This window comes from Brachycentrus maculatus, unplaced genomic scaffold (genome assembly GCF_059751285.1).
Source record: "Brachycentrus maculatus isolate JH-2025_06_01 unplaced genomic scaffold, ASM5975128v1 h1tg000305l, whole genome shotgun sequence".
Classification (NCBI taxonomy): domain Eukaryota; kingdom Metazoa; phylum Arthropoda; class Insecta; order Trichoptera; family Brachycentridae; genus Brachycentrus; species Brachycentrus maculatus.
In genome coordinates, this window is record NW_028281055.1 from 659,225 (window position 1) to 686,558 (window position 27,334).

At 29.8% G+C, this 27,334-nt stretch overlaps 2 protein-coding genes across 2 annotated transcripts in view; one reads left to right on the forward strand and one right to left on the reverse strand.

Moving 5' to 3' along the window:
- Positions 1 to 27,334, forward strand: part of LOC148304774 (acyl-CoA Delta-9 desaturase-like) — a 129,653-nt gene that overhangs the window by 76,548 nt on the left and 25,771 nt on the right. The window lies entirely within an intron of this gene.
- On the reverse strand, positions 217 to 26,564 carry LOC148304777 (uncharacterized). The gene is made up of 16 exons (XM_088267776.1): positions 26,418 to 26,564; positions 20,429 to 20,596; positions 19,864 to 19,973; positions 19,286 to 19,448; positions 17,716 to 17,889; positions 16,588 to 16,773; positions 15,036 to 15,196; positions 13,921 to 14,087; positions 10,216 to 10,339; positions 9,022 to 9,184; positions 7,113 to 7,222; positions 6,364 to 6,526; positions 5,274 to 5,447; positions 4,233 to 4,418; positions 2,781 to 2,941; positions 217 to 447 (listed from the first exon to the last, which is right to left on the reverse strand). The coding sequence occupies exons 2-16, from the start codon at positions 20,578 to 20,580 to the stop codon at positions 218 to 220; spliced, it is 2,424 nt and encodes an 807-aa protein (XP_088123902.1). The 5' UTR covers positions 20,581 to 20,596; positions 26,418 to 26,564; the 3' UTR covers position 217.

The window sequence follows — 27,334 nt, forward strand, 5'->3', positions numbered from 1 at the left end:
GACATCTCACATTGGTGAGATGTAAAGAAGCTTTTTATTAAGCAGAAACTCTTATATAATTGACGATCGACAGCCCCGTAAATGCTCAGACTTCCATATTCTCCTTCATCTATGATGAGATGTCAAAAATAATATAAAAGTAACTCCTGTAATTGGAGATAATCCAGATTTTGTGAACTAGTATTTGGACACACTTAAAATGTTGTAAAAAGGTATTTTATTTATTTATTTGAAAATCGATTAACGATTTTTTATTAAAGCAATCAGCGAATTCTTCATCTTGTTTCTCAGTGGTCACATCTTTACTTTCTTTTTCCACTATATTTCTTTCTTCTTGCGTCATATCCGTATCACCCCAGCCCCACAGATGGTTAGATCCATCTCCACATCGTAACGCTCTCCTTCTGACGACATCCAGTGGAACCTTTTTTCGATCTGTCACCAAACCTGGAAAAATACACATTTATCATTTATAACAATATTAATTTCTTATTAATTTCAATTTATACACATTAACAACTATTTCTTATTATGAAAATTAAAAAAAAATAGATAAGACAACAATTGCTTGTTTTTACAATTTCAAATGTTAAACATTTACAACAATTTAGTATTATAACAATTTAAATTATCTAACATTTATTAAAAAATATGATTACAGCACTGAAATCAATATCAAGAAGAACGAGTTTTGTAAAAACGTGAATAGTACTGCGAATAATACTATAAAATAATAAAACTTAGGCTGTGATGTGCTAAGGACTGCATTCCTGTTATAGTAGAAAGTAGCAATATATATGTACATATATTAAAAAATACAGAAATATCCAGAATAATAATAAAAAACAAAAGTCTTTAGTGTAAATTATACTATATATACTATTCATACTTCTGTATGATCATCATCAACATTTGTCTTCCGATCTTGATGACTAACTTGACATTTTGGTAAGAAAATAAAAATCGGATAAAATTTTATGTCACATTAAACGGGTTTTAAATAATACAAAAATCGTGAGATACAACATAAGTTTTCTCTTTCTTCTTACACTCATCCGCACCAGCGGTGCATAGGGCACTGCATCGAATTGATGCAATGTTAAATTTAATATAAATTATATAAAACGTTACGCTTATTATATGGATACTTTAAATAAATAAAGATGTAAATTTTCTAACTAACTAACTAACTAACCATCACGCCGCTTCCCCGCAGGGGTAGGCAGAGAGAATAGAGCGCCACACCACTCTGTCCTTGCAAACATTCTTCGCCTCTTCTCAACACACCTTTCTTAATTTTATCGATAATGCTTATCTCAGCTTTGCATTCCTTCCTTATTTCACTATTCGTACATCTATCATACATCGTTTTGTCGCACATTCTTCTGAGAGATCGCATTTCGACTGCATTCAGTCTACCTTCATCCTTCTGATACAATGTAAATTTTCGTTTGTTGAAAATCTCCTAAAACAAGTCACCGATTCCTTAAAAAAAATTGACACGTTGCATTCAAATACGCGCGTGTTTTTATCGAATGATATAAATAAAAATGAAAATGTTCGTTTGTTAGAAATCTGTAATTTAAAATTGACTAACTAATCACGCCACTTCCGATAGGCAAAGCTATTAGAGAACCACACACTAATCTGTCTTGTCAAACAATCTTCGCCTATACCACATTCATGCATCTCCTCATACGTAGCCGCCGATTATTCCGACTGCTGATCTGACCGTGCCTAATTATTTGAAATGCTTGATCATGCCAAGTTTGCCTCTGCTTTTATTACTTACCACATTTGCCTCATACATAAGTTTTACTATTCTATCTTAACTCATTCCATTCACATGCGCAAACCATCTCAACACACCTTTCTTAATTTTATCGACTATCTCAGCCTTGAATTCGTTCCTTACGTAACAATTTGAATATCTATCATATGCTGTTTTGCCGCACATTCTTCTAAGAGAACCTTACCTATAAATTTAACCTAGTTTATTTAATATTCTTATTCACAAATCTTGTTAAAATTTTACTACATGCAAAAAAACCCAGTTTGGATGGTAAGTAAAATCTAGTTCACTAAAGAATTATTAGTTCTACTATAACTAAGCTAAAATGTGGTAAATATGCTTTTAAAATGTTCATAAAAATCAAATCAATCAACTGGTGTGAAAATATAAGCTGAAACTATAGTTTTTTTTTTAATCATTTATATATTTTTTAAATCTTATTTAAAAAATCATATTTTCATATTTTACGGAGTATGTGGAAGTTTTTGGCATTGTAAGGGAAAGGTTATTAACTATTTTGTAACTATGAGTATTTCAATGTTTTAGAATTTAGTACATAAATCCTAATGATGACAAGGTTCTTGTAGAAACCGATTGGATAAAGAATACCAATAAAAAGTGGTTAAAAAAAGTTGTTTTATTTTTTAAAGTTTATAAAATGTGCCACAAAGTATCTGCGAAAAACATTCAAGAAACAAAACTATAGTGTTCGATTAAAGTTTAGTACTGACATTTCTAGGTGCAACGTATACAACTGATAAACTGAAAGTGAAAAAAGTCACAAAAAAGTCAATTTACATTAAAAATAAATGTATTTAAAAATAAATTTATGTCAAATTTTAAAGCGTCAGTTTGCAATATAATACAAATTATTTCATTTTATGTCACCAAGCCCGACATTGCAAATACGCCATTAAAAACAAGCCGGTTTATCTACAATATAATCCGGTTATTGTATCACCGGATATTACTGACATTTGTACATTACCTATGTAAGCCAAAAAATCGATGACTTGTTTGGTGAAATTCAACGTGGTCTTCCCGAATTCAGCATCCTCGTAATCCCAGGGGAACGCATGGTGGTAGTTGTGCCATCCATCCCCCAAAGTGAGGAGGTTGACAAAGACATTATTTCTTCCAGAATAATTTCTAAAAAAAAGGAGTACAAAATACAGAGATCCATAGTAAAAAAAGGGTAGTAAATATCAAATTATTACAATCAAAGCACTATCCACTAATATATCCCTAAATAAAATACGTATACACATTATGCGAAAAGACTACCCAATTAAATGACACAATTATTTTAATTTTCACTCTACATGTAAAATCTCATAGAACCAGAATATCAAAATATTGAAAATCTTCTTTTAATATTTTTTTTTATTTCTGTACATATATATTTAGATACAAACATATACGTACATAAACATATAATTTGGAATTTCATATATGAATTACTGCTTCTGTCTTCATGGTTTACCCGTAAGAATGTTATTTATTTGTACATAATATTTTGAATCTTTGTTTTTCACTATCCATTATTCTATATATATTATATTAAAAATTATTTTTAATTGAATTACCTCTCTAATACAGAGTATTTCTCGTGTTTAATAATAATAATAAAACCCTTATCCGCACCCCAATGGTGCATAGGGCACTGCGTCATATAAACGCAGTGTTATCTTGATCGTTTACACATGAAGGAAAGGTGTTCAGCCCTCCGCTTCAAGTACCAGTCTAGGGTAATATTGAATAAATATTACAGTGAAAAAATTACTCATATTTATTCTTACCCCCCGTGGGAATCGAACCCGGGTCCTCCAGAACGGTAGCCGAGCGTGCTGACCATTACACTACGGAGGCGGAGGTCCTCGTGTTTAAGGAGGGGTTTTTTTTTTACAAACTTTATCTTTAACTGATTCGCAAATATAATTTATAAGTAGAATAATTACGAGGCTTAAAACTATTCATGTGATAATTTAACATAATAATATAAGATTAAGTATACGGAAAAAGATAAATAAGGAAAAATATTTATATATCCATTTGTTTGTATAATAAAAACGTTACACTATTTATCTGTGCAATTATATTTTTATTGAAAAATATATATTACCTCCCCTAAAATTGCATGATAGATATGGTATTGTCAATTTTGTCAATTGTATATGTTCCTTCTTAAACACGAGAATTTCCTAGGCTCTATTACATTGTGAGGAAACTCATTACTGAAATAATGTGTCATTACGTACTCATATTATTTGTATCGTAACTTACGTTTTCACCACAATAAATAAATTTTAAAATTAAAATTATGAATATTTTAATGCATACCAAAAAAAACTAAAACTTGAGTAAAACAACCCATCCAAGTATATTTTCACGTTAGGATGTGGCATTTACTGAATTGACAAATTATCTGAAATATATTTACACGTCATAAGCCTGCATCCCTTTGATGTGTCCAAAGCTGCTCACGAACCAAAAGCAATTTGACGTGATGACGAATCTCAGACAAGCGCACACGTACCAAGCCACCCAAACGTTTTCACCCCAGTAGTACCAAGGGATGAATGTAGGAAGGACGAAACAGAAGAATGGTCCGAGAAAATCGTGATATCTAAAAAATCAAAAATTAAATTAATGAACATTAATTTTTTCCATTTATATTTTTTATTTCTGGCCAATAGTCGATCAAATACGGTCATTTTTAATAAATACATCTAACATTAACATATACCACATAACACACGAAAATCTACAGCTCTATAGCTGATGTCAACTTTATTTTGAAATGACGTTTATTAGGAGCTTCAAATATTTTGAAGAATAAAAATACTCTTTTAAAAAACCGCTTTTGAGTTTTTGAGTTTTGTATGGTAAACAGGACTAGTTTCGAGAAGTACAGATTATCTCATCAACACGTGAAAATATTACATGTACAAACTCTTTAAAACTAGTCGTATTTATACAAATAAATTACACAAAATAGTTTTATACATAATTAAAAGTGTTAAATTTATATTTTTCAATCATCATTTTATTCATTTTTTTATTAAAAATAAACATCCAAGTCTTTACTTTTAAGGTTTGTAAACATGTAGGATAGTGTGAATAGAAAAGGTAAATGCGAAAAATAAATAACAAACATTTCTTGAATTTCTTGAATTAACTTGGTTCATTCATTAAGTGAGGATATGGGGTGAGAAGAAGATTTTTCATTCTAATATTTACTTTATATTACCCTGGACTGGTACCTAAAGCACAGGATTAGCCATCTTGCCTTCATATAATTAACGATCAACTTAACATTGCGTCTTACTGATGCAGTGACCTATGCATCATTTGGTGTAGATAAGGGTCAGTAGTAGTAGTATAAATTCGACATTTAAAAAAATATCGTTCTTATTTTTTTTTCTTTAGGAATTTTGTGATGAATTAAGATTATAATAATAAAAAAGTGTTTTTTACTTACGTTTCTTCGAACATAGCTATTTTATCATTCCTTATATCTGACATGTCGATAGTTTTTCCTTTGGCTATTACATCTGGGTGTTTTGTAACGAATAACCATCCGATATGGGCGAAGAATGCTCCTCGATTTATGTTGACAGGATCAGCATCAGTGTCGTTAAACTTATGATGGGTCCTAAGAAGAAAATATAACAAAATTAAAGCGGTTGCTTAAAAGAACAAACATAAATATTGATTTGAAGTTCAATTTGTAGAACTTAATTTTAATTTATGTATTGATTTTCTTCTTGAAGTCTACTAAGTTGTATTTTAATGAAAACACACAAATATTAATATTGTGACAATCGTTTCGCCTAGTTATGTCATTTTCAAACGAATGTGAAGATTAAATGGACTGATGGTCCTTATATGGCTATACAATTTTAGGTACTTAAGAATTGTATAGCCATATAAGGACCGTTAGTCCATTTAATCTTCACATTCGTTTGAAAATGACATAACTAGGCAAACAAGTGTCAACACAAAATTTTTTTGAGTTTAAAAAAAACAAAATACAACTTAGAAGACTCGTTGAGAAAATTTGTGTTTGATTTAAAAATAAATACATAGAAGAACAAGCATACATACAAAAAAGCTAATCTAAAAACATGACATTTTCTTTGGTTGGTTGGAAGATATTGATTTTTAGAAATAAGCCCGCCAATGTACTTATTTATTTTCTGTACATGAAGTTTAAATAAATAAACATTATTATTTGGGAAAAGCACTAATTCCATAAAAAATGACATAAGCAGGAAATTAGGTGAACGATTGATCGTTGCTGTTTGTTCAACAAGCCAACTGTTTATAATCCCTGTTTGTTGGATGATTTATGTTGACATGGAATAGGTACTACACACACACACACACACACACACACACTCACCCCAACCAACATAACTTTCATAAGAATAGCATTATCGGAGTATTTTTTTTAATTGGCCATAGTTTTGTTAATTAATGTTGAATAATATATTGTTTTGTAGTGGCTGTAAAAATCCCAAATAAAAAAAAATAATAAAAAAAAAAAAAAAAAAAAAATATCATTTTACCTGTGGTCCCGAGCCCAACTGAGGACGCCATCTTGATTTTGGGCAGCGTGAGCAATTGCAAATATTACTCTTAACGGCCATTTTGCTTTAAACGATCGGTGAGCGTAGTATCTATGGGCCACCATGGTTACACCCATCCCAGAGAACATCAAGTAAAATAAAACTGAAAATAAACGCAAATAACACATCAAAATATATCACCAAAGTCATCTTCATGCTTGTCAAATTTAATCTTTTGCATATTGGATTCAATGTTCTTCTTATCATATTAAGCCTTTTTTCAATCAAATTATTTTTTGAATTGAATTCTGCAGCTCTGCCAACGTTTATAATTTTACAAAAAACTCAACCTTTTCATTAATTTAATTCAATTTTTTCTTTACCAAATTCACTCTTTAGTTAAAAGTGCGTTTGTATTTTATGTATTTTACGATGTTAAAAGTGAAGTTTGAAGTTTGAGATTAAGAGTGATAATGGATTTTCTTAAAGTTGTACAGGGTACTTATGAAAAATAACTTGCTAATTGTTAAATTTCATTTTACTACGCATTTTTCATAAGTTAACTTTAACGGTTTTAAAATCGTTTTTTATTTTCAATCTTAATTTTAAATATTTTTGTCCCTTTTATCTTGAATATTGATAATGTGTTAATTAACTACTCGAAAGACATCGAATCCAAACGCTCTACCTATATACATAATCCAGTAAAAAAATATTTAAAGTTATTTAGAAAAAATGTTCAAACTTACAAAATAATATAGAACTCCATGTAGCGGCTGTCAAAAATAGGTACACTCCGTAAAAAAACGTCAAGTGTAGATATGCGTAAACTATTATATTTCGCCACTTGTATGTTCTCCTGTTGGATAAAAAACAACATAACATACGAGTAATTATTACACTACGCTTTAACGAAAATCATGGATAAAAAGTATCTGAACTTGATATGAAACATCTATTGTTCCTCTTTATATGAAAGAAGATAGAAGTCTGAGCATGTTGGGCTTATGACCTGGCATTTGGCTGGCTTAAGCGATCACTTTGTATTATTTTAATCGAATAAATCTATAATATTGACTTCTCTTTCGTAGGCTGAATAATCCAGTGTCTGATATAAGTAATACATACTAATATTAAATGTGGAAGAATATGAAAGTCTGGGGATTTACGGGGCTTACGACCGTCATAGGTTGGTTTAAGTGATAACACACGTGTAACATTCACCAATTATACCCACGATTGACAAGAACGCTACTCAAATTCTTGGAACTTCGATAAATATTATTCAAATGGGAAACATAGTGCTTGAATCACTAGAATTTTACTAGAGACATCTATGGTGAGATGAAAGAAGCTTTTTTATTGAGCAGAAACTCTTTTATACTTGAGATTTCTATGTCTAGACGTCAAAAAATAATTGGAAATAACTCCTAATTGGAAATAATCCAGGTTTGTGAAGTATTGGACACACAAAAAAATGTTGCATATTAATGTTGTTGAAAATCACAAAGTTAATTTAAATAAAAATTTAAGTCCATTAAAATTATTAATAATTATTGTTTCAAATAAATAACTAAAAATACCTTTACCTATATACTTTACAGTATTTGAGCAACGTCTTCTCACATGGTCAATATTAAATAATACACATGTACACGTGAATTATTGTATCAACAAGGAGACGCATGTTGTCTTAATATAATTTTATCTTATGTGACGATGTTATACGCGTACATTTTCTTCGGAGAATTTTTCGTCAGAATAGCATACAGAAAACCATGAGTATTTTGATTCAAAACCTTTTGAATTTGTACAAATACTTGCGTTATTTTTTTAATTTTTGACATCACTACACAGATGAAGATGGATATAAATGTCTGGGTATTTTATGACCTGTTGTAGGCTGGTAAAGTGATTCTACCCATGATTGGCAACCTACACTACTCAAATTTTTGGAACTCCTAGTTATATGGTCAATTTCATGACACAATACATATATCGCTCACTCGTTTCAACAACGTCTTATTTAAAAAAATTATCAATTTTCAGTTGTGCATGTTTTCGGAATACCCAGAAAATGTACTTTATACCAGCAAAAGAGGAATATTTAAAACTTAATATTTACCCGCTACAGGGCAAAAATGTTGTTTTCGCATTTTGAAGAAAATGTTTTGTTTAATTTTTGTTTTAAATGAACTAAATATTTTTCAAATGGAGAAAAAACCTTCAGGTTTTACCTAAAAAGATCTGTTGCACAGTAAATAGTTCAATAAGTGGCTTGATATTTATTTTTAATACATTTCATTAAAAAAGATTCTTGAAAAAAAAAATTTTTTTTTATATATGACGTTGTTGAAAGGAGTGAGCGATATGTAAGTTCATAATAGCTATCTATGTTGGATTGAGAAGGCTTTTATTTAGCAGAAATTCTGTTGTTTTACTGTTTTATCTTCATTCATTCGAAACACATGGCCAAACCATCTCAACAAACATTTTTATTTTTTCGTGATTGATTTGTAAAACTCGTGTAAATAATAATTTACTTTTTTTATTAAAATCAAAGTTTTATCAAAGATGGAACCAAACGGTTTATGTTAAATCTTATTAAGGCTTGTTTGTCTCTTATAATAAAACAAATAAAATGAATGCGTAACTTACTTATATTTCGTAGGCTCGCGATAGTATGGGATATTTTTTGCATTTTTTTTGGTTTTAATGTAATTTTTTTCTTCTTGTTGTGTTGACTTTATTTGAGTTGCTTCCGACATCAAAATATCGTTGCCATTTAGAAGTCCTGGTGCCATTTTAAGCCTAAGTTTCCCTTTAAGGTTATAATTTTAATAATTAGGCCAGACTAATGAATAGTATTTAAATTGTTTTAAGAATCGTATAAATACGTATTAATCAAAAAATATTTATGATATGAAGAAAAACACATTTACATTTTTTTCTTAAGAAAATAGTAAATTCGATTCATTGATTCGGCAGTCACTTTTTAGTAAAATCTATCCGTTTATAATTTACGTTTTACTTAGTAAATACCACTTTTTCTTAAAATCTATAGTGACATGTGTTTCGATGTATTCCGCATTATTTTCAAACAATGTATGAAAATGATGCGGAATGCATCAAAACACGTGTTAATTTAGATTTTAAAAAAAATGTGATGAAATTGTATGTACAGTACGTTATATAGTATGTCATATGTACAGTAACATCTTCTATGTATCTGTGATATAAAAAATGTCACATAACGAATTGACAATGTTGTTTGTCCTCATTAAAATATAACTTGATTTTCATCAACCGAAAATTCGGCTAATTGTTGCCAAACGATACCTTGTCTATAGTTACACACAGCCAAATAAATGATTGTGTACACACATACACACACACACACACAAACACACATTCACACACACGCACCCTCATACTCGTATGTCTCAAAATACTAACAAAGATATAATGTTTTGACTGTTTTTTGAAAGGATCTTGAGTCATGTTAAATTTTCATCCCGAGGTTTTTGAATATTGTATTCAAGTACCCTTAAAACAATTTAAGGGCAATGTTTATTGTTTATATATAGATACGTACTTCAATTCTTATTTATTTATAACTAAATATAAAAACCAAAAATGCTGACAGTCATTTATTATAAGTATTATTTAAAATTTTATTTTAAAAAATGTTGAAGAAATGGTTAAAATGATATCACAAAAAGTGTACACAAACATCACATGGTATTCAAAGCATCATGCATAATTTAAAATGGTTTTAAAAATTAAAAGAGTTAATTAAATTTAGTTTAATTAACTCTTTTGACAATTAATATTGGTGACACTTTAACTTACTGGATTGCTGATAGGTCCTTGAAGTATCCAAAAAACTTAACGATATCCTAAATAAGTCCTTCCAATAGGATGCTAGAATGACACTAACGCTTACACGAGGAAAATGTTCATAGTAAAAAAATGTCTCAACAAACCTGTTTTAGAAATAATACAAATTTAATTTGTTCGGATTTGTTTGCAATAATCCACTTCTTATTAAAAACGTGTAAATGTATTAAAAACATGGTGTTATGCAACTGTTTTATTAAAAGTTGGAAAACATAAACGAATTAATTTGTTTTAATTTCTTACTTTTAAATGTTTTTTGTTGCTGAAATATGTAAAAGTTTTACCAAGTTGAGCACGTTTCAAACAATAATCATTATATCTGTTATATTTTTATGAATTTATTGATTTATAATTGACAGGATCAAGGTAATATAAGTAAAAATATAAAGGTACTGGTAGGCATGAAACGTAAGGTAATTAAAAACAAATAAATATTTATTTTATAACTTTTTACGTAAAAAGACTTCATGCAATATAAATACACAAATATAAATAGAGTATATCTTTGAATATTTGGTAAATATCCCAATTTTTCAAAATCTATAGTGACACGTGTTTCGACGCATTCAGTATCATTACCATTCTGATTACGTTATACGTGTTTAAAAATTATGCGGTATGGATCGAAACACGTGTCACGATAGATTTGAAGTAGATGTGTTTACCTAATTCATTTTAATTTAAAAAAAGATAGATATTGTTACAAATCGAAACAATTTGTGAAAATAAATTCAAAATTATTAAATAAAACATTTTTTTACCACTTGAGTTTATTTATGACTACTTGTTTCGGAAATTAAGCTTCCATCTTCAGGTCTAAATAATAAAAAAAAAACATAAAAATAAAATCAAAACTGTTCTATAAATAAGAAGAGGGGTATGTTAAGGGTTACTAGTTTATTTATGACTAGTAGTCATAAATAAACTCAAGTGGTAAAAAAACAAGTGTTTTATTTAATAATTTTAACAGGTCTTACCACAAAGTAAATGCCGAAAGAATAAATAAAAATATATTCAGATATTTGGCACTTTAGAGGGTGGGAGAATTTGGGATTTTTTTTTCTGTTGCCAATTCTTGTGTGACATTATACTTGTTCATCAGATAGTACAAACTCGGTTTTCAGTTTATTGAACAAAATTGTAAATAGGTTTGCTGACACATGTAATGTTAGCTTTTAAGTAGATGGAAGTTGATGCTTGTTGAACATCTGGTTGGAGTCCTTGTGAATAATGGAGTTCCACCACAGTTCTATTAGGTATATTTTGATAATTATACACATCGCTCACTCCTTTCAACAACGTCATATTTAAAAAAAATCGTAAATTTTCAGCAGTGCATGTTTTCAAAATGTCGAGAAAATGTGCTATATCCCAGCAAAAGCGGCATATTTTTAACTTTATATTTACCCGCTACAGGGCAGAAAGTGTTGTTTTTACATTTTGAAGAAAATGTATTGTTTAATTATTTTTTTGAAATATACTAAATATTTTTCAAATGCAGAAAAAAACCTTCGGGTTTTACCTAAAAAGTGAAAAGTAAAAAAATCTGTTGCTTAGTAAAAAGTTCAACAAGTGGCTTGATATTTATTTTAAATACATTTTATTATATTCTTAAACTTTATAAACGATCTCCTGAAAATTCAAATTTTTTGATATATGGCGTTGTTGAAAGGAGTGAGCGATATGTATATACGTATTTACATAATACATTAATTTTGAATAATTATCGTTGATATATGGATTAAATTTAATCTTTTGTTATTTTTTAAAAATATTATTCACTTAATTATCATAAAGATAAATATAAATAAAAAAACATTCTACATAATTGATTTTTATTAATAAAATAATGTAAATTTTATTCAAAAATAAACAAGAAAACTTGATGATAAATCTACCAATATTTTCAACCTTATCTTCCACAACCATGTTTAAAATATATCTTTTTAACGAAAGATTTTTGAGTATAAAATTAAATATAATAATAAATATTCAATGAAAGAGTGAACTAAAAAATATTGAAAAAATAAAAATAAAATATGTGAATTTTTGTCGATGACCAAGGAAATTATTAATTAAACTGAGACTCCTCCTATGTGTATTTTTAAAATATTTTTATATTTATGACTATTTTCCCTGCAAAATATACTTTGATAAATGCTCGTGTCTTTGCTCGATTGGGAGAGATAATTGGAAATAATAAAACATCGTAATAACAAAGGATGTAATAAGAGAAAAAACAACTTAACTTACAATGAAATTCGAAACAATGTAAATAAAATATTCTACGTATGCAGACAAATTACATGATAATGCAATATGGTAATAAAAAAAATAGTTGTCAATAAAATATAATGGTGAAATATGGATCGTATACTAAGAGGCATTTCGTAATTGAAGACAAACAATTTATTTTATAAAACAATATAAAAATTAAAAGAATTTAATTAAAATTGTATGAATATCTCTTAATAAATTATTGTATCATAATAATAAATAAAAAAGGTTTTGGAATAAATTTCCAAACGAGGTATATCTGGCGAAAAAACACAGGCATTTTAGTAGCTTTTACTTGCAAATATTTTATTGGTAAATATCTCATTGACCCCAATAATTAAGCGATAGGTCTGCTACTAGATTATTTTAAATTTGACCATCCGATATTTCGACATCGGGTCATAAAGGAAGTTTCAATACTACCACAGTAAAAGCGAATACGGATCAATTCGAACTACAACATTATTTAGATAGAGGGATGCGCATCTCACCACACGCAAAGCACGTCTCTGAGTATGCCAAAGTTTCTCTAGCATATTGCGACCATATTGAAATATGCTTGTTTAATGATATTAAAAAAAAAAAACATTTTCATAGACTCATGGTATAGAGGTTCTCTCCATGCTGGTGGCAAGTATTACAAAAATAATATTATAAATTAAGGTAATAATAAGAACAAAAACATATGAAGTAAAACACTCTCCTTATCATTCATCGTTTAGGTACTTTGTGTAATACCACTTTTAAAAAAAAACACTATTTCGTGATTACCGGTGGCGGAATAATCATTACATCATCAGGTCATCAAAATAAAATTGTTAAGGTCTGACATGTTTACAAAAAAATATTTATACTGGTATTATACAAAGTGAACGATTAATAATTTATTATTAGATTAAAACCACTATTTTTAGCTTTTCCACTTTTTTATTTGACCAGCGACCGGGTTTCGTCGTTACCGACATCACCAGTCTGATGATGTCGGTAACGACGAAACCCGGTCGCTGGTCAAATAAAAAAGTGGAAAAGCTAAAAATAGTGGTTTTAATCTAATAATAAATTAAAAATGCAATTCCATCACGAAGTGTCAGTGGATAATATAAATCTATTGAACGATTAATGATAAGGAAAGTTTTATACTACTACATCACAAAGTTAATAATGCTTTTTGACAAACGAAAAATATTATCTAGTAACTATTTTATATTTTAACATAAACCGTAATAATTTTATAATTTGATGATTTAGAAATGGTACGGTCTAATCGTGAAAGACCCGACCCGAAATTTTTGATTCCCGATTTTCAGTAAAGACAGAGCGATTATATTTATATTTTAATGAAATGATTAGTGGTTGATTTCTTCATGGTAATTATGGTATTGTTTCGGCGTAGTCTTTTTCATCTCCCGTCATATCCTTGTCTCCCCATCCCCAAAAGTGATTTTCATCTTCTGCTTCTTTGTTAAACTTGTGAGAACCGTCTCCAGTTCTTATAACTCGTTTTTTCACTAATTCTAATGGGACAACTTTTTTGTCGTAAGACCAACCTGAAAACACCATCAACAAAAATATTAAAATTTAATTTAAATTCTTAATTACATATGACTAACAAGGATGTCTAATAATATAAAAGATGCTGTATGCTTTATATTTATTGAGTGACAATTTTAATATGCATATGTGCAGAAAATCTTACAATATGAAACGGAAAATCATTTAAGATTTTGGAATCTAGATCTTTAACTAAAATTAATGTATAAATTTTTTAAAATTAAATGAAAATACTCCCCTTATCATTCATTGTTTTCTTTGCATAATACCACTTTTGGTACTACACAAAGTAAACAATGGATGATAAGGAGTTATTACTATACCACAAAGTTATCAAAATGTATTAAATTTAAATATAAAAAAAACAAAGAACATTGTTTTCAACCATTATTTTACTAGTAATATTTTTTCCAACCGGTTTTGACAAATAGCTCCGTGTATTGACAATACCCAATGAATAAAACCAAATCCAGTTTTTGAATATTTAAAAAAAAAATTAAGTCATCCTGTATTTTAGAGGATACATAAAAATCGTCAGACTTGGAATATACATTTGGATTGGTAGTCATTAAATTATTCAAACATAAGCTAACTCGACAAAATGTGCACAAAATTTTCCAATAACGTCATCTTTTTGTAATATTTTGTTTCTATTTTAACATTGGCTATGTCTTGATATAATTATGTGGATTGTACATAATTAAAAAAAACTTTTAAGTGTTTAATTGAGATGAATAATCTTTTTCACCTGTCTTAAGTTTATTAAAGATTTAGTATTTTCACCAGTCTTAAGTTTATTAATGTAAGCTAGTCGTGTTTTTTTCAATAAACTCAAATAAGTAGTCGTTTACTAGTGTTTTTTGTATAATATAATATGTTTAGTGATCAACCATAATGACAAATTGTTGCATAAAATAAAATATTTCTAATTATTTCATATTTACCAAAAAGAGAGAAAAAGTCTATGAATGCAGTGGTAACGTTGAACTGATTGAGTCCAAGTTCAGAGGAGGCATAGTCCCATGGAAATGTATGGTGATAGTTATGCCATGCTTCTCCCATCGCGCTGTACTTCAAGGCCATATTGTCAGTACCACCTTGGTTCCTTAAAAATGGTAAAAACAAGCATGTAAAAAAGTAAATTTAAAAAAGTTACTTTTAACCAAATTACGTGAATTAAACTGGTAGTCTTGATCCAAATTTGATGGTCACCGACCTTTTTGCGTTAGGCGCTATGTTGATCTACGTATTTTTTACTTTAGGCAAAGACAATGGGCTGATTTATTAAATTTTTAATTTTTACTTAGTAAATACCACTGTTTCTTAATATCTACTGTAACACGTGTTTCGATGCATTCCGCATCATTTTCAAACACCGTATGAACACCGTATAAAATGATGAACGTATAAAATGATGCGGAATGCCTCGAAATACGTGTGTCACAGTAGATTTTAAGAAAAAGTGGAATTTACAAAGTAATACTTTAATGAAAAATGGATAGACTTTAACACAAGTGACTTAATTAATTAATGAAAAAATGGTAAAATTAATTCAATGAAACCACCCTACAGGTCTGACAAGTCATAAGCCCTGTAAATACAAAGACTTCTATTATATTATTCATCTATGTCGACATGTCAAAATGTGAATACTAATTTTTTTGTCTTTTTTTCTTTTTAGTAGTCAATTTTTGAATTTCGTAGTATATTTGTTGCACTTATCGCTCACTCCTTTCAAGAACGTCATATATCAAAAATCGTCAATTTTAAATTGTGCATGTTTTTGGAATGCCTAGAAAATGTACTATATCCCAGGAAAAGCGACATATTTGTAACTTAATATTTACCCGCTACAGGGCAGAAAATGTTGTTCTTGAATTTTGAAGAAAAGGTATTGTTTAATTATTTTTTTAAATATACTCAATAATTTTCAAATGGAGAAAAAATTCGGGCTTTACCTAAAAAAATCTGTTGCACATTAAAAAGTTCAATAAGTGGCTTGTTATTTATTTTTAATACATTGTAGTATACTTTTAAACTTTATAAACGACCTTCTGAAAAATCAAGTTTTTTTATTTATGACGTTCTTGAAAGGAGTGAGTGATATGTTATGTCACATGACTAACATATTTAAAAGAACATAACTTCTTCTTTTTTATTTATAAAAACTAACTAAAAAAACTAAAACTAACTAACCATCACGCCGCTTCTCCGCAGGGGTAGGCAGAGAGAATAGAGCGCCACACCACTCTGTCCTTGCAAACTTCCACGTTCATGCATCTCCTCATACATACCCGCCGATTGTTACGACTCCTAACCTGACCACTTTCAAGTATTTGGCATACCTGATCGTGCCATGTTTTTCTCGGTTTTTTATTATTTTTTTTTATTTATAAACGGTTCTAAATTCAGCCTACTAAATTATTTCAAGCGTTAGTTAACCGAATACCATTCTGCAATGTCGGTTTTAATGTTTTCAATTCTCAATTCCCCTACCTATCATAGGGTCTCATGCCATTCGTGTGGCCAGCGCTGTTAATGAGCCACGTAAAGTTGGAGATCAGAACGAACTTCATGCACCCTGCTAGGTACCAGGAGTACATGAAATCCTCATTCCAGAAGTACCACGGGATGAGAGTTGGAATGACAAAACTGAAGACCGGTCCCAGAATATAGAAATATCTGAAAATGAACACAATCAATCATGTTATTTTTTATTTATTATTTTATTTATTATTTTATATTCTTCTTCATCTTTGATGAGATGTCAAAAGATAAATTAAAATAACTTCTGTAATTGGAGATAATCCAGATTTTGTGAACAAGTATTTGGGCACACTAAAAAGGTTGTAAACAATCAATCAATTACAAAGATGTAAAACAAGGACTTTGAAAAAGAGATGTATTGAAAAAGCAAGCAATACACGATGTTTTGTGAGTTTCTTCTTCTTCCAACCCTTATTTGCACTGAATGGTGCATAAGACACTCATCGTTTGGACGCAGTGTTATCTTGATCATTGCTAACATGAAGGCAAAGTGATCACTCCTGTGCTTCAAAGACCAGTTCAGGATAATATGAAACAAATATTATAGCGTACAATCTTATTACCCTTATATGCACCAAATGGTGCAAAGGGCACTATATTATATTGACGCAGTGCCCTATGCACAATTGGATGCTGATAAAGGGTAGAAAAAGAAGAATAGTGTTATGGTAGTGACATGTAGTGTATTGTGTGCATGATGTTATAGTGATTGTCCTGACGAAGAGACGGGTACGTCTCGAAACCGATAAATGCTTTTAAAATGAATAACATTGATTTTTTATTTTTATTAATTGTTTCCATACATTTTTAACAAACATTACAAAAAAAATTGGCACGGTAAGGGGGCCTGTACACTACACGGAATTTTACTTTCCGGCAGCTCATTTTTTTTTAAAGTTAAAGCAACTACGACAGTTTAGCGTGATCGAGTTCAGGCGCACCGTGATCGTGCACCGATCGAACGCACCGATCTGAAGACAGACGGACAAAAACACAAGCCAATCATCCGTTTTTTCATGCTAACCGGACTGCCAGACAGTAAAATTCCGTGCAGTGCACAAGCGCTCTAAGGCATACCTTGTTTGAAACATGAGTATAGGGTCACTTTTAATGTCACTCATGTCAATAGTTTTTCCCCGCTCCAAGACGTCTGGGTGCTTGTTGACCAGGAGCCATCCGATGTGGGAGAAAAAATAACCTCGCTTGGCATTGTGCGGATCTGCGTCAGTCTCGCTAAATTTGTGATGACACCTAAAAACCAGAATACAATTTTATTTTCCTTGTACGCAATACATTAATTTATTTAAGTGATATACTAAGCCCGGATGAATTGAAAATAAAGAACATAGAAACCACATTTTTAATACATTAAATGTCACAATGTTTATGGGTATAGGATATTTTAGTAGCTATTTTATTTATTGTTTCGGCATTAACTTTGTGGTAAGACATGTTACAATGATTAAAGAAAACACTTGTTTTATACCACTTGAGTTTCATTAAAGACTACATGTTTCAGAAGTAAAACTTCCATCATTCAGGTCTGTATAATAACTATAACCATATATTATTATACAGACCTGAATGATGGAAGTTTAACTTCTGAAACATGTAAGTATTTAATAAAACTCAAGTGGTATAAAACAAGTGTTTTCTTTAATCATTTTAGTAGCTGTCAAGAAACACTTTATTCGTCATGAAAAATATTTATTGTTTTGTGAATTGCTGTAACTTTCAACATATAGAGCTGCCATTGCAATCAAAAAACCTTTTTTTTTTAGCAACAACAAAAAACTTTTTTTGCACATTACTCATAGGAAAAAAAGGAGGCAGAAAAGTAGGAAGGAAAATGAGATTATCAGCATAGCTATGGCTTTCGGAGTTTCCTACCCGTACTCGTACAAGCTTGTAGAAGCTATTTTAGAAGTGTACGAGCCCCCTGAGAAGACAATTAATTAATTAAAGCTATTAAATAGAGTATACTATTGAATACTAATGGTTTAAAAAACTCATAAAAACTAATAAGCAAAAAATATTTAGGTATTGATAGAGGTGGGTGGGGTAGTAACTAGTGGAGGGTTAGTTTTCGTGAGCACATGTCGATAAAAACATTTGTAGTTTTCGAAACTAGTCATGTGAAATGAAATAAAACTCAAGTGGTATAATACAAGTGATTTATGTTTAATAATAAATTTGTCATTCCACAAGGTTAAGGCCAAATCAATAAATAATATCCTTAAGATTGCCAATATCCTAATGATTGTAAAAAAGCTTTATATTGCTTGTAAAAAAATTTTGAACTTGCTGCCCGTAACCATTAAGAATTCCAAAAGTGAGAATGCTTTTAAGAACACTGTCTGTCGATGGTTGCTCCTCGTTGGTAGGGACAAGGTGGAAACATACTTAATTAAAGTCCAGGCCTAAAACTTGCGATTATTTTATTGCAAAACCTTTTTATTGTATTCAATAAAACATCTTGTAATGTATTCTGTTAATTTTTTTTTAATATTTAAGTATTTCGGCTCAACAAAGGCTTTGCCTAAAGAGCCATAATACATATTAATTAATAAAATATAAAAAATGTATCTATGTACCTAAAATACAATAAAAAATAGAAAAAATAAAAATGTTTTTTGAGATTTTGTACCTGTGATCTCGCGTCCATTTGAGCATACTGTTTTGGTTGGCTATGCAATGGCACATGGCTAGCAAGATTCGAAGTGGTGTCTTTGCCTTGTAAGACTTATGAGCAAACAGTCTGTGAGATCCTGCTGATATGCCCATTCCGCCAAGAACCCCGAAAGCCCACACTGAAACTCACATAAGCCCATATTTTTTTTATTAAAGTATGAATTAATGGAATTGTATTAAATATTGGATTAAAAGTAATATTTTATATGATTAAGAAAGATTTCATTAAATAAAATTCTACATAACCGATTTCTTTTCCTTGATTAGTAAAATCGTAATCAATTTCAAAGAGAGCAATGCTTTTTTACATCAACTGTGTTTATAACCTAAAAAAAATACTTCTTACCCGCGAGAGTCACATACATGGTTTCATGGTAGAGCGTGTTTTTATGAATATTTTTATTTTTATTTAATTTTTATTTTACAAGAAGTTTAATTACAAAGACCTTTCATACATCCATGATTGAGACCAAAAGAAGTGTCTAATTTAGATTTTTTTATCTTTTTTAAATATATAATAGAATAATAACTTACAAAAGATGCAGGTTGCCCATTTAGCATAAAATAGATGAAGGTATATAGCGTACACCATCACAATATGCATATAAGTATACAGTATGATGTTTCTCCATTTGTATTTCACTCTGAAAATAAATTTAAATGTCTCAAAAATGATCCAATATGCTAAAGTAAGGTTAAAATATAAAACTAAAACACTTATTGTAGACAACTTTTTGAGATTAGTCATGTAAACACGACTAGTTTTGAGAACCTCGAATATTCACATCAAGTATTTATTTATCATTATCATTATTATATGATAGTATTTTAAGAAATTGGCGTTATATAAATTATCCAAAATAATGATTTTTACTATAAACGGGTGAATATATGTCTAGTTTCATATTTTCAACTGTCGATGAGTACATTGGTAGCTCTCAAAACTAGTCATGTTAACATTAGCAAAAAGTGGTCTTCCAAAAGTCTTTTTTATATTTAAATCATCTTGTTATCCCACAAATTTAAAGCCAAATCATTAAATAATTATAATATATTAATTAGATTTACATATTATAAATTGTAGAATTTTAAAACATACTCGTATGGTTTATGCACAAAAGGTGGTAGAGGTGGATACGGTCGCGGAGTATTTTTTTTAAATGCCATAGATCCTTTGAGGTCCTTGAATTCTGTTACCGGGGTCGCTTCCGATATTAGGAGATTGTTGACAGGATGCGTTCCAGGTGTCATTTTATCGATAAATTATCTATAAAAATAATGTTAGTTATTTTACAGGAAATTTTGTACTTCCGTTTCTTTGAATTAGTAAATCATAAAAATTATATTGCAGTAAAATATTATCAATAAATTATTACTGTTATTTATTTTTGTAATTACAAATACAATATTTTATCCTGCGGTAAAACCTCGATATAATAGACTAATTGGGGGGGAGGGGGTGCCCGATTCAGCCGAAAGTCCGTTGTATAAAAATTGCTTTAAAATAGCAAGGTTTTTTACTAAAAATGTAACACCGTATTTAGATATAAATCAACAATTCAAAGCAATAGCAAAATTCTATTCATTGTCTTCAGGCACACAGGAGTCGTAACAATCGGCGGGTATGTATGAGGAGATGCATGAACGTGGAAGAGGCGAACAATGTTTGCAAAGACAGAGTGGTGTGGCGTTATATTCTCTCTGCCTACCCCTGCGGGAAGCGGCGTGATAATTAGTTAGTTAGTTAGTTAGTCTTCAGGCACTCGTTGTGAAGTGACGTTGATGTTTGACTTCGATGCGCTTGCTTTCGGTAACCCTGCTTTGAAAAAGACATTAAGTTTTGTTTGTACTTTTGAATTTTGCTGTTTTTTTTATATAATCAACATTACGATATTGCATTTAACATTGTTGAACTTCGTTATCTTCGTTATTTGTTATATCCGAAGTTAGTTAAACATAGGTCCATTATATCGAGGCTTTACTGTATGTCCAAATCTTTGTTCACAATTTCTGGAAAAAAAATATATGAAGATTCTTTGTTTTTGTCTCATTGTGGATGAAGAAGTTTATTGATATAGGAATATTACAAAGGCAAAATAAAGGAATGGGTTAATGATCAAGAGTTAATTTTATGAACATTGTAAAAAATATTATTTTCTTAATTTTTCTCTCTTTTTTGTGTGTATATTAGGTTAAAATGGTTAAAAACAATAAGAAATGTATGCAAAAAATAACTCCACCGACAAGACACACAAGGTGGCTCGGTGGGTCACTGCAATATTTTTTTTAAATGTTTTAAAAAAAAATTTTAAAAAATAAATGTATTAATTTTATTTTATTTTTTTAAATAAATTAATACAATTTATACAAAAAAAATATATCCAAATTTATACACATTTTTTAAAAAATATGGAAACCTTTATTTTTAAAAGGCTAACGATCTGTCATTCGCTGGTCTAAGTGATCACTTTATACAATATGAAACAAATTTAGAAAATTTGTATATACGTATATTTGTATCCCTTCGTAAGCGACATATCGCTCACTCCTTTCAAGAACGTCATAATTCAATAAACTTGATTTTTCAGGAGAACGTTTTTAATGTTTAAAAATAAAACACAATGTATTAAAAATAAATATCAAGACACTTATTGAACTTTTTACTGTGCAACAGATCTTTTTAGGTAAAACCTGAAAGTTTTTTCTCCATTTTGAAAATATTTAGTATACTCAAAAAAATAATTAAACAATACCTTTTCTTCAAAATGCAAAAACAACACTTTATGCCCTGTAACAGGTAAATATTAATTAAAAAATATGCCTCTTTTTCAGGGATATAGTACATTTTCTGGACATTCCGAAAACATGCACAACTGAAAATTGACGATTTTTGATTTATGACGTTCTTGAAAGGAGTGAGCGTCATGTGTTTGTAAATTATAAGCTAGAGATTTTTTTTATATGTTTGGACTTGGATTCATCTGATTTTTTTTACATCTCGTACAAGGAAATGTCTACAAATAAATATTTATGACAAATTTATAAAATCAGTTATTTTATTCATAATATTATAAAATGTGTCACTTGATGAAAATTGTAATCAGGCTGATTTCTTTTATTTGTGGAATTGAAATTCATTTGAATAAATTTTTATACGAAAAAATGTCATATTATTTGTTTACCACATTTAAACACATATTTCTTTGCAATATAATATGTATTCTAAAATATGTTACTTAGTACATTTATGCAACTTTAAGACATTTTTGTAATGTGGTTGTCAATAATGGAGAACATGACGAATGTAACGTAGTTTATAAAGTGACCACTTAAACCAGCCAATGATAAGTTGAAAGACCTGTAGATAACTCATCTTAATTCCCATAAAACTAATTAACTAACCATCACGCCGCTTCCTCCCAGGGGTAGGCAGAGAGAATAGAACGCCACACTACTCTGTCTTTGCAAACATTCTTCACCTCTTCGAATCCAAATTCACGCACCTCCTCGTACAAACCGGCTGATTATTTCGACTCCCGACCTAACCGCTTTCAAGTATGTGACATAATTGATCATGCCAAGTTTTCTTTGGACTTCCTCTGCTCCTTTTATCCAACTACATTCTCCTCATAAATTTGTTTTACCGTTCTTTCCTCACTTATTTCGGTCACTTGTCCAAATCATCTCAACACACCTTTCTTAAGTCTGTCGATAATTTTTATCTCAGCTTTGCATTATTTCCTTACATCACCATTCAAATATCTATCATACGACGCTTTGACGCGCATTCGTCTGAAGAAACGCATTTCAACTTGTCAACTGTGATTGTCGATCATGTATTAAATGGTGAATGTGACATAGTTTATGAACTGATTACTAAATCCAGCCAATGATAATAAATCCTGTAAATATCGTAGAGTCTCGCTTATCCGACCTTCGGTTATCCGACCTACCGGGGACTTTTTATTCAAGCTAAAATTTAGTTTCGTATTATAGTTCACTGCATTGAATGTGAGTATGTACCTACTGTAAAACATGTTTTTTTACTATGACGTAAGTTCATATTGATATTTAGCTCGTTACATTTAGTTATGTTTCATGTACATATATATTTGAAAAGTTTTCGATGTGCAAATAAAATTAACACATTTTCGATATCGTTTTTATCATTTTCCGTGTTATCCGACCATTTCGTTTATCCGACTTAGCCGCGGATGGTTTAGGTCGGATAATCGAGACTCTACGATACTCGAACATTTTTTTTCCAATCTCAATAAACTTCTTCATCATTATTTTAATTAAATTAAACACTTGAATAATCCACTGAAATGAGTTTTAGTTTTAATATCAACTATTCGTAAATAAAAATAAAACTCAATTCAGTGCATTATTCAAGTGTTTAATTTAATTAAAATAATTATGTCATTCCACAAAGTTAATGCCGAATCAATAAATAATATTCTTCATCATTGATGAAATATATATATTTTTAATTAACACACGTTTTTTGACCAAAATCTTGTCAAGGTTATTTAGACTTTAGCCCTCGGGTGGTATTCTTTACGAAAGATAAAAGTTTAACTACGCAGTTGAGATAAATATGTAGACAAAATCTTGTTACGAATTGTTACGAAAAATATCAGTTTAAATAATTAACACCTCGATAACATATCGTAGCTATAAATATTGTAAAGGTATGGTTAATAATGGATTTGTAGGCAAACAAGAAATGATACTTGTTAAAGTGATTTAAAAAATAATATGATAAACGCTGTGTAAATATTTTTGCGAGGATTTTTAAATTAAAAAACGAAGGCTAGTCGCAAATATCTTGAATCTTTAAAATATTTCATGTTTAATGAATTCACCATAGAATACAAATTTATAAATTTTCTCAAACATAAATTGGTTATTTTACAATGATTAAAGAAAACACTTGTTTTTTACCACTAATGTTTTATTATAGACTACATGTTTCAGAAGTTAAACTTCCATAATTCAGGTCTGTATAATAACTAAAATATAAAATATAAAAATGTTCTATAAATAAGGAGAGGGGAAAGTAAGGGGAAGGGGTTCGTCATGTCTTACCACAAAGTTAATGCCGAAACAATAAATGGTTATTTAATGTTTACAAGAAATTCGTCTTTTTTGTGGTCTGCCCAGAACGCATTATGCTATACTTGTGTGATAAATAAAATGCTAGGTACTTTTACATCTTGAATAACGTGACTAAATGATACGATTTCTACTCGTTTCCATTCGACAAAAATTAAGTTGTTAAGTGTTGAAAAAGTTAATTTGAGTGGATTTTATAAATTTATTGCATTTTACAAAAAAAAATCATTTAATACGCGTTTCACTGTGTTAAAAAAATGCGCTATAACTGCTTCTCAACGCAGGTTTTCTGCCAATGTATGGATGGGTGTTCCTAATGACAAATTGTTCACTTAACAAAAGCGTAACAATTCAAAGAAAGTGTTGGAAAAAGCCAGACACTCTGTAGTAGTTAAAATTAGTTTTTAATGATTTTTTCAAATAAAAGTAAATGTTTTTATACCTTTTTGGAAAGCTTATAAAACCAGAATATTTTTAAGCAATTTGTACGTTTGATATCATAGTAATTTTTTGGAAAATAACAATATTATTATCAAATATTCATAAAATGAAAAACACTATTAGTCATAGTAATCCAACCATAACTGTTTTTTGGTATTATATTTTTACGTATTAGGCTTTTTTATTAGATCACCTACACATAAAAAAAAATATGGCATTCAATAAGCCATTTTTTTTTCTGTCACTAACGCCCAAAAATGGGTATTTTTCATGAAATTGCTAAATTCCAAATATCTCATAAACTATTAACATTCGGCCATACATTGTCTTAGTTGAATTTCTTGCGAACCCCTCGTCCTACCGGAAACACATCAAGTTATCATTGCCGGAAACACATCAGTTAACCCTGTATATAGTTTTTAAAGTTTAAAATATAAGAGAATATAACTTCAACCCCTATTGATCTATTATGACGATGTTTTGTAATAATAAAATAAGAAATAAATTGATTTTTAAAAAATCAACGGAATCGGTGAATTAAATCAAAGAATTAAAATCAATTTCTTGATTTTTATTGACATTACGACGTTGGGATTATCAACTGTCCTTGGCTGGTTACAGCTAACAATTGTAACCCGTATAACATCATATCATACCGTATCAATCTACCTATGATGGACAACTATTTAGTCAATATTCGAATGTTGTAAATACTCATTCATAAATCAATGATAAATTAAAATTTCACTTGGTAAATACTACTTCTCATTAAAATCTATATGACACGTATTTCGATACATACTGCATTCTTTTCTAACACCAAATGTGAAGCTAAGTAGATTTATTTGAATTATGTTCTTGCGACGTTGAAGGGTGAAGAGATAGTAGAAGTTATTTCTAATTAATATATTTTTATCAGTAAGAACATGGAAAATATATATTTCTCATAATGAGCCGCTTAGGCTCACAGAAAAAGTTTGAAATTTAAATATTTGTGTAAATAATTAAAACACAAATATTTCACTTAAATGAAAAAAATAGAAGGAGGCTTTTGTCATTGTCATATAATCATTATTACAATGTGACCGCCGAATGAATTGATGATAAAATAAATAAATTGTATTTAAAAATAGCATTTCATATTTTCACATACAAATTTTGAGTACCACGTAAGCACAGATTTAATATTTCTTTATTATTTTTTTAAATCTCATCAAAGATGAAGAAGAATATGGAACTCTGGGCATTTACGGGGCTGACGACCATCATAGGCTGGTTTAAGTGATCACTTTACACACGTAACATTCACCAATTCTAAATAGACTATTGTATAGACTTCCATATTCTTCTTCATCTTTGATGAGATGTCAAAAAATGATATGAAAATAACTCCTGTAATTGGAGATAATCCAAATTTTTTGAACAAGTATTTGGACACACTCAAAATATTTTTAATATTTCTATTTAAAACTTTTGAATTTACTTATAAATATATATTAAAAACAAAATAATATTCGAGATTATGTTACCGGTATCAAAATATTTTTATATCCTTCTGGCGTTTCGATGAGATCTTGGTATCCTTTATCACACTTTGCAAGTTCGATTGTCACTGAGTACTGAAAAAATCTTTCTTCCCAAGAGATTCGTATCAAATTGTGCTAATTTTATGTACTAACATTATGTACGAAACTTTGGCCACTTTATGCACTTCAATGTCATGAATAAAAAATACATAAGGCCTGCGTATGACCATTTGTATATATTACATATGAAAAAAATTACTAGCTAGCCATCTCGCCGCTTTTAGAAGGGGTAAGCAGAGAGAATAAAACGCGTCACTATTCTGTCTTTGCAAAAAATCTTTGCTTCTTCTAGATTCGTGCATCTCCTCACACATACCCGCCGATTATTTATACCCGACTCCTGACCTGACCACTTTCAAGTATTTGATCATACCAAGTTTTTATTTTATCATACATCGTTGGGCACTTTTGAATACACAATGGAAAATGCCCAATAACCTTCTTCTTCTTCTTCATGACCCTCTGTCCTCCACTGCTGGATATAGGCCTCTTCCCTTTCTTTCTATTTCCTCCGGTTGGTTGCTGCCTTCAGCCTGTTTTTACCCTCCATAGCGACTATGTAGTCGGACCATCTCTTTTAGGGTTTTCCGACACCTCTTTTGTTCTTCCAAGGTCACCATCGTAAATTTTTTGGAGTCCATCTTATGGGGTCTTGTTTGCAATATGTCCTGCCCATTGCCATTTGAGTTTTGCCACACGATCCATGATATCCTCTTTTTTTGTTTCTTTTCCTACTTTCTTCATTTTTTATTTTGTCCATCAAGGATTGTCATCAACCGAGCATGGATCTTTTCATGGATTGCCATGGATTCTCAGAGTCATGTTCCTATCAATAAGTGAAAACACAAAAATCGGTTATC

What these genes read in the sequence shown, in the direction of transcription:
- LOC148304777 (XM_088267776.1), bottom strand. Translation starts at nt 20,580, where the DNA reads ATGACACCTGGAACGCATCCTGTCAACAATCTCCTAATATCGGAAGCG. An exon ending in GGCATGAGACCCTATGATAG is followed by an intron (nt 15,197 to 16,587) that starts GTAGGGGAATTG and finishes ACCATTTTTAAG; the next exon opens with GAACCAAGGTGGTACTGACA. An exon ending in AGTTGGGCTCGGGACCACAG is followed by an intron (nt 5,448 to 6,363) that starts GTAAAATGATAT and finishes TTTTCTTCTTAG; the next exon opens with GACCCATCATAAGTTTAACG.